The 8,671-nt window shown below is 38.3% G+C and overlaps 2 protein-coding genes across 2 annotated transcripts in view; one reads left to right on the top strand and one right to left on the bottom strand.

The window, feature by feature from the left end:
- LOC107680654 (EH domain-containing protein 1-like) overlaps positions 1-4,591 on the top strand; it is an 11,504-nt gene extending 6,913 nt beyond the window's left edge. Inside the window, exons 3-5 of the mRNA XM_016476651.1 lie at positions 1,861-2,273; positions 2,772-2,936; positions 3,028-4,591. Of these exons, the coding sequence (XP_016332137.1) occupies positions 1,861-2,273; positions 2,772-2,936; positions 3,028-3,555 (1,106 nt within the window). The 3' untranslated portion in view covers positions 3,556-4,591. The remainder of the gene's footprint in view (positions 1-1,860; positions 2,274-2,771; positions 2,937-3,027) is intronic.
- A 2,114-nt stretch (positions 4,592-6,705) lies between these two features.
- On the bottom strand, positions 6,706-8,531 carry LOC107680594 (microtubule-associated proteins 1A/1B light chain 3C-like). The gene is made up of 4 exons (XM_016476531.1): positions 8,065-8,531; positions 7,876-7,931; positions 7,682-7,788; positions 6,706-7,402 (listed from the first exon to the last, which is right to left on the bottom strand). The coding sequence occupies exons 1-4, from the start codon at positions 8,120-8,122 to the stop codon at positions 7,243-7,245; spliced, it is 381 nt and encodes a 126-aa protein (XP_016332017.1). The 5' UTR covers positions 8,123-8,531; the 3' UTR covers positions 6,706-7,242.
- Positions 8,532-8,671: the final 140 nt, after the last annotated feature.

Here is an 8,671-nt window from a genome sequence, read left to right as displayed (position 1 = left end):
GTCTGGCGAGTAAACAAAAAAATTTACTAGCCAATGGCGATTATATTGCCAAGGTGTGCGTAGAGGGTTGTTGAACTCCATTCTCATTCATCTGTGAACCGGAAGAATCAGAAGGAAATGCTGAGTTGGCCTGTATGTCAACTCACTGCAGACTACAACTGTAGATACAGATAGCAACATCACAAAGAGACAGCTGTTAAGAAACAGAAATGTGTCTCAAGAAGTCATGTGACCCTTTTGTCCCTTCTGGGGCCCGTTGAGCCTGTAACCAGATACTGAGATCAAGGTGCTCCACATACCAGTCACACATCAGTCATGCTACAGACCTCGAGGCTTCCTCACCACTAGTCCCAGCAGAGACACAGCAGACTGTGCCGCAGTTGTGTCTGTGTGGAATTAAGCATGAAAGCCCATTTGAGCATTTCTGTCTGACTGCAGCTCAAACAGCCTTTGTGCTCCATGTGTTGCTGTGGGTAGCTATTATGATCTCATTGGGTCGCTTGCGTCTACTATTGCAACTGGAGTTTATACATGTGGGAAGGTGTGTTTACAGCAAATGGCTGGAAATAGGGTCATGAGCTGGCGTCCAGTTTAAAATGTGGAACTAAAAGTTCCTGTGTGGTACAGGGTCATGTGAGATGTTGCTCAGAAAATGCTTTCCCAGAAGCACCTCTCACTGACCACTGCAGTTTATTTATTTATTACTTTTTTCTTTTTCTTTTTTTGATTGATTGATTGAGATCATTTTTAAAAAAAAAATTTCTTTTTGAATTTCATAAATGTTTCCTGGGTCAGAACTATCATGTCTTTTCAAAAAGAGGGAGTGTGTAGATTTTCAATGCAACATTCAAAAACAATTTATTTCGTGATAATTTAAAAAGTGTCTTTTTTGTACATTTTTATTAATTTAAAATGTTAGAACTAAAATAAAATATGTAATAATTAAAAATGTACCTGATTGTGTTCATTAAAAATTTTGTACTGGATTCTTTTTTTTTTTATTTCTTTATAAGCCTCATTTCCATACAATATTTTCTTTCTTTATAGTTCTTACAGCCTTGTAACAGGTTACACTTTACTGTAACCTCGTGTTTTTTTCTTTCTACATGTAGTTTTCCCATAAATGCAGCTTTCAAAAACAACAGTTTGTTACAATAATTGTAGGTTAAAATAGAATTTGTATTTTTCTTTGGTACATTTTTATTAATTTTAAGTGTTAGAATTAAATATAACAGTTTAAAATAAATATAATATTTGAATTGATTTTCATTTTCTTCATTTAAAATGTTAAAATACAATATTTTATATTAACCTCATATTCGTACCATGTGTATATATATTTTTTATATAGTTCTGACAGTCTTATTGCTGATTTTGGTTAATAGTTCCTTTGATGCAAATCTTTGGAGTTTACACTGCACTTTAACCCTAAGTTTTTGTTGTTTTAATTTTTCCCTTCTGCTTGTAGTTTTTCATAAATGTCCAAAAACCTAATGCAATGGGTTAAAGAATCACCCATTTTTTCCTAAAAATAATTTTTTTTCTATGGTTATTACCTAGCCAGTACCGCCACAAGTTCTCTACTGGAAATAAATAGATGCACAATGATGATAGATGCCTTTCAATTCCTCTACACCGGGGATTTCACAGGCAGCAGATCTCTTTCTCTCTGAATACATGGCTTTATAGTTTTCTGAATTCACTGAGATCAGATGACGCTGTCTCTAATCAAATCCATTATCCCTGACCTCCTTTTCTAAAATAAAGCATGTTGCATGCAGCCCTGCTGACTTCCTCTTTCCAGAGCTTTGATTTAGGGCCCAATCTAATGCACGTCTTTCTAACTTCTCTCAATTGCAGGCTATGACTTTGCAGCAGTTCTTGAGTGGTTTGCAGAACGAGTGGACAGAATCATCTTGCTCTTCGACGCCCACAAGCTGGACATTTCTGATGAGTTCTCAGAGGTGATCAAGGCCCTGAAAAACCATGAGGACAAGATGCGTGTGGTTCTGAACAAAGCTGACCAGATCAGCACCCAGCAGCTGATGAGGGTGTATGGTGCCCTCATGTGGTCACTGGGGAAGATCATCAACACCCCTGAGGTGGTCCGAGTGTATATCGGCTCATTTTGGGCTCAGCCACTTCTGATTGCAGATAACAGGAAACTGTTTGAAGCAGAGGAGCAGGACCTCTTCCGGGATATTCAAAGTCTTCCCCAAAACGCAGCTCTGCGGAAACTCAACGATCTGATCAAAAGAGCACGTCTCGCTAAGGTGAAACTATGACATTTTTGCACATTTACTCTAGCATTCAAAATCTTAGGATTAGTAACATTAAAAAAAATTAAAAATTAAGCAAGGATGCATTCAATTGATCAAAAATGTTAGAAACGGCATTTATAATTATATTTATAATTTATAAACCACCAAAAGAGCATACTAGAATGATTTCTGAAGGATCATGTGACACTGAAGACTGGAGTAACTTATATTAAATAACTTGCACTTTAAAATATAATTCAAATATAAATAGGAAACGGTTATTGAATTTTTTCCCCCCTCTTAATTATGAAGGTTGAAGTTCAATGTGTTGGTCCATTAAGTTTTTTTATGAACTTTAAACCCCAATACGTGTGTACCAGATTTTGGTTTCACTTCTTATTTTCACTTTATGAAATAACTTAATACTTGCGAGAAGTGTAGTTCTGACACGCTAAACTGCACAAATGCTATTTGTATTTAATCCGAGTCCATTTAATACTTTGCTTTTAGGTACATGCTTACATTATCAGTGCTCTGAAGAAAGAGATGCCAAGTGTATTTGGCAAAGACTCAAAGAAAAAAGAGCTTGTTAACAACTTGGGCGCGATATATGAAAAGATTCAGAAAGAGCACAACATTTCACCAGGAGACTTTCCTAATTTAAAGAAAATGCAGGTATGACGCTATGAATTTTTATCTAATAAATGAAAGTTTTATAAAGATCTTTTGATTAAAAATAAAAACACAACACAATATTTTTTTGCAGGAGTTGCTAGCTGTTCAGGACTTCACCAAATTTCCCGCCATTAAACCAAAATTGCTGGAGTCAGTGGAAGACATGCTAGGTAACGACATCGCTAAGCTCATGACACTGGTCCGTAAGGAGGAGGCCGCCATGCCCAGCCAGTCAGTGAAGGGTGGTGCGTTTGAGGGAATCATGAACGGGCCATTTGGTCACGGATATGGAGAAGGTGCAGGTGAAGGCATTGATGAGCTGGAATGGATCGTGGGCCGTGATAAGCCATCCTATGATGAAATATTCTACACGCTCTCACCAATTAATGGGAAGATATCTGGTGCCACGGCTAAGAAGGAGATGATGAAGTCCAAGCTGCCAAACACGGTGCTTGGAAAGGTTTGGACTCTGGCAGATGTTGACAAAGATGGCTATCTGGATGATGAAGAGTTTGCACTTGCGAATCACCTGATCAAGGTAAAGCTTGAGGGGCACGAGCTTCCGGCCAAACTGCCTGCTCACCTTGTGCCACCTTCCAAACGCCAGGAGCAGAATTGAAGAGTTGGTTTGAGTTGGTTGGATCTCAGTGGCTCTCAGCTACATTCCAAAGTGCCCAAGCCATCTTCTAGCTTGTTCTGACCATTCATTTGACTAACCAGTCTTCAGGAACTCGATTTCTGTCTTAATCCAAAATGCTTGGCTAAGAATGATAGGACTGAGAAGACAAACCAAGAACTTATGTGCCAGTGAGAGACTTTTTTTTTTTACTTTCTTCTTAATTTTTAATATGGAACTTGGAAATGGAGAAACCACTAAGAGCACAGAACGAATTGAAATTGATTGCAAAGTTATATGGTACTGTGTAATGGGCATTTGATTGAGATTGTAAAGCAGCAGGCAAAAATTGAGTTGAATTAAAAAAAAATGAAAGTGAAAATATTCAATATATGGTATGTAACTCCAAAATGTTGATTGCTGTTTTTCTTCTTTAACTTATTCTTTTCCTTTATAGCAATTCTATCGGTTTTTTGAATACTGTTTTCTTTTGATTTAATATCTAAACTATATCAATATCAATATATGTATTCTGTTATTTTGAGGGTGTATCTTTCCTTTCCTTTGGGATGTTGTGATCTGAAATGCTCACCTTCATTTAAATGCAGCAATTGCAATGACCAATAAAAGAGTTTATTTGTAAGCAGTGCTTGTTTTCTGCATTCAGAAACATTTTCCAAATTGCAGTGTGTAGTGAAACAAACCACCATTGACAGTTGTGAAAAATTTGAACATTTATCTGCCATCTGTTTTCATGAGCGCTGACAGAAACCTGTGTACTAGTATGTGAAAACTATGGTAGTAATGCAATGACAGCATCATATTTCTCTCTGCTTATCAAGTTATGTTGAGGCATGTTGAGGTACTTTTTAAGCCTTGTTTCCTTCGGCAGCTATTGGAAGTTTATCACTGATTTTTTTCCTTCTTATGCAGCTGGCTTAGTTATTATCTTAGTTTGGTGTAATGTGAACCCTCGTTTTTTTCTGAAAGGAAAAAGACTGCCTATTGGTTCCACATTTGTTTGTTTGCATTAATGAAGATGTAAAAGTTTGGGGTAATTTTTGAGGAAATTAATTCTTTTATTGAGCAAGGAAGCATCAAATGGAGCAAAAGTGATAGTAAAAAATACTTACAGGTGCATCTCAATAAATTAGAATGTCGAGGAAAAGTTCATTTATTTCAGTATGGTCATTTAACCAATTTTTGGTGCTTTTGGCAGTGTGGGCAGGTGCCAAATCCTGCTGGGAAATGAAATCAGAATCTTCAAAAAGCTGGTCAGCAAATGAAGCATGAAGTGCTCCAAAATTTATTGGTAAACAGGTGACTTTGGTTTTCAAAAAACACAATGGACCAACTCCAGCAGATGACATTGCACCCCAACTCATCACAGACTGTGGAAACTTAACATTGGACTTCAAGCAACTTGGGCTATGAGTTTCTCCACCCTTCCTCCAGACTCTAGGACCTTGGTTTCCAAATGAAATACAAAACTTGCTCTCATCTGAAAAGAGGACTTTGGACCACTGGTTCCAAAAGAAGTTCTTCTTCTCCTTAGCCCAGGGAAGACGCCTCTGACGTCTGTGGTTCAGGAGTGGCTTAACAAGAGGAATACAACAACTGTAGCCAAATTCCTTGACACGTCTGTGTGTGGTGGCTCTTGATGCCTTGACCCCAGCCTCAGTCCATTCCTTGTGAAGTTCACTCAAATTCTTGAATCGATTTTGCTTGACAATCCTCATAAGGCTGCGGTTCTCTCGGTTGGTTGTGCATCTTTTTCTTCCACACTTTTTCCTTCCACTCAACTTTCTGTTAACATGCTTGGATACAGCACTCTGTGAACAGCCAGCTTCTTTGGCAGTGAATGTTTGTGGCTTACCCTCCTTGTGAAGGGTGTCAATGATTGTCTTCTGGACAACTGTCAGATCAGCAGTCTTCCCCATGATTGTGTAGCCTAGTGAACCAAACTGAGAGACCATTTTGAAGGCTCAGGAAACCTTTGCAGGTGTTTTGAGTTGATTAGCTGATTGGCATGTCACCATATTCTAATTTGTTGAGATAGTGAATTGGTGGGTTTTTGTTAAATGTGAGCCAAAATCATCACAATTAAAAGAACCAAAGACTTAAACTACTTCAGTCTGTGTGCATTGAATTTATTTAATACACGAGTTTCACAATTTGAGTTGAATTACTGAAATAAATTAACTTTTCCACGACATTCTAATTTATTGAGATGCACCTGTACATTGCCACAAAAAATACACTGGAGTGTTCTGTTATTTTGAGAAATACACTGGAGTGTATTTTTGACACCGGAGTAATGGCTGCTGAAAATTCAGCTTTGCCATCACTGGAATAAATGAATAAATGAAATTTGACAAACTTTTGAACAGTACTAAACAACTTAATATATATACTACTTTGTTTTGGCACTGTTATGTGCATTTAATTATTACCTTATACTATCAGCATACCAAAACCTCAGTTTACCTCCGTTTGAACTTTCTCATTGCCATTTCTCAGTAAACACACTTTGCAGGGAAGTGCTAAAGTTCCCAGTAATGTCCTAAGTAACAGTAAGAATGCAGATGTGAAGGGTTTAAAATGACCACCATCAACCCACCCTATATTTGTGCTTAATCTTAAATTAAAACGGCCTTGCTAGATACAGATGAAGTATGAAGGTCTAGTTGCATTGTGAGGGACACTAACATGCAATTCACAGCCTTTTAAATGGTTTATATCCATATAATTTGTTAGACCTGACCCATTTAGCTCCTCCTGCTTACTGACACCGTAACCTAAACCCTTTTATTAAAGATGCTGGTTAATAACAGCCATGTGTAAAAGGGTGATGCATCTTTAGAAGAGGTGTGAGACTAAAAAGCAATGACTCAGATTTCTAGCAAAGAATTGCTTCACTGCTCTGTGCATGTTTATGAGTACATAAATCATCACTTACTGGCCATATTGTTTATTTTAAGCTGCCCAGAAATAACCAAATGAAAAATAAGCAAATTATGTCCCTACCCCATGGTGTATGTCACCATGTTAATCTTAGTTCCCTGTTGAAGAGAATAAACCACATTAACAGAATAGATGGAATCAAATAAAACCAGACATTCAGTTAAAAGAACTAAACTGATTTATTGAGGATTTTCCAACCGCATTTGAAGCCGAGTACATAATGACTGTGTTGTTTGCACTCATTTTCATTCCAGTAGGTACTTAAATAGTTTTTTGTTTGTCCGTTTCCTCTGTGTTTGTTTTAGAAACACAGATGCACAGTCACAGAAAGAACAAGGAAAGGAAACCAGCATCGAACAAACCCTGTCTCATTGTGACAGGACATCCCAGGTCCTTTGAGGGACAGGACGTCCTTTTTTGTGCTGGAGCCTCATGACTGAGCAGCTTGAGAAGTGACATCACTTTTCTGTTCTTCATATTAGACGGCTCAGTTGTAACCTCTTTCAAATCTACTGATTATGCTTCAACATTAGCCTCAAAGAAATCTAAACTATTCAAAAATGAGGTCAGAAGAGTCCTCTCGACCAAGTGTAGCTGGTGGTCTGTGTGGTTTTGGGTTTGATGTACAGTGAGAGTCTTCATTTAGCAGCAATACATGATCTCAGAGAGGCATCAGTCTGGAGGTATGTGAGGTGATCTGTGTCATGCTCATTTCTGAGGGTCTTTTCATCCAAACATGTCCTGGGATGCATAGGTTATGTAGAGAAAGCCATCGGGGTCTCTGAATTGTGAGTAAACTTCTCCCATGCTGGCTGACAAACAGGACATGTTCTTTCCTGAGATCAGAAGGTACAGAGCTTGAGATGCCTCTAGTGCTATCTTACTTCTGAAAGAGAAAGAGCGAGACGGGAAATTGGCATTACTGAAAATAATTGCTTGAAAGATTCTAAAACTTCAGGCGGTGCCTCATACAGCGATCCAGTGATTGAAGCAATGCGGCACAGCAGCACTGGCCTGATTCACTGTTCATACAAAACACATTCACACTGACTCAAGAAAACAAGCCATGACTCGTTTTCTTTTGAGCTGCAAAATCTGACACATGCAGGTAAAACTGCATAATATAATTGAGAGAGAGAGAGAGAGAGAGAGAGAGTATACACACCTGAGCAGACTGAGGAACTGCCCAAATGTCAGCTCATGTGGGACAAGAAATTTGGTTTTGTCCAGTAGGGGAAGCTTTTTCTCACGAAGGTATCGCTCCACAATTACCTAAAATACAAAACAAAATTTTCTTAAATATAAAAAAAAAAACGTTTAATCTTTCTTTAAACACTTTATATTAAAAAGGTATCTTACTGGTAATTTGTTGGGGAACTTAGACCGAATAGTACAGACTTCATCTTTTCTTGTTGCTGCATTAGAGGAACAAATATGAATTTTTCTGAGAATGGAACATTGTTTTACATAAAATAGCGCAGACATGAAAACAAGTGACGTAGAGGAGTTTGTAACATGCAAGAGTTGAATGTTGATGTCATGACCTACCGAGGCACTTCTTTTGCTTGAAAGGCGTAATTTCCATGGATTTCTCGTAGGGAGGCATTCTGACTGGAGTTTGGCGAGGCTGGAGACCTGTAAAATGGTGAGGTAGGAGGAGGCTGGTCCCGAGCTGACGAAGTGCCCACGGGTGGAGGTTGTCGCAAATGCCTGTTTTCAGCTCGCGGGGCTCGGCCTTTATACGTGTGTGTGTGTGTGTGTGTGTGTGTGTGTGTGTGTGTTTAGAGGGAGGACAGTCTGAGGTGTGAAAAGATGAGAAGTGCTGGCGCGTAATTAAAGGCCTTGCGATAATATTAGGATATGAACCGTTACATAAGCTCTTCAAAACCTCTTCGGAGCCTCTCCCGTCCTCGCGCTCGATCAATAATGAACCGTCGCTGTAAATGAGCAAAACATTCACAGACACTGGCTATTTGAAGTGAGTGCCATGACAGCTTAATTGCGAATCACGGCATCCGTTTATGTAACACCTCAGTGCAGGGGCGTAGCCATCATTTCAGTAGTGAGGGGGACAGAAATGTTATATATAAATATAAATAAATAAATAAATAAATAAATATATATATATATATATATATATATATATATATATAAC

This window comes from Sinocyclocheilus anshuiensis, unplaced genomic scaffold (assembly GCF_001515605.1).
Source record: "Sinocyclocheilus anshuiensis isolate Anshui unplaced genomic scaffold, SAMN03320099.WGS_v1.1 scaffold328, whole genome shotgun sequence".
NCBI lineage: Eukaryota > Metazoa > Chordata > Actinopteri > Cypriniformes > Cyprinidae > Sinocyclocheilus > Sinocyclocheilus anshuiensis.
This window is presented reverse-complemented; position numbering and strand designations above follow the sequence as displayed.

Bases quoted from the DNA above. Each gene is read 5' to 3' on its own strand.
- LOC107680594 (XM_016476531.1), bottom strand. From the start codon at position 8,122: ATGCCTCCCTACGAGAAATCCATGGAAATTACGCCTTTCAAGCAAAAG. The intron at 7,789-7,875 runs GTAAGATACCTT...TTTGTATTTTAG, and splicing joins AGTTCCCCAACAAATTACCA to GTAATTGTGGAGCGATACCT. The intron at 7,403-7,681 runs GTGTGTATACTC...TTTCTCTTTCAG, and splicing joins CAGTTCCTCAGTCTGCTCAG to AAGTAAGATAGCACTAGAGG.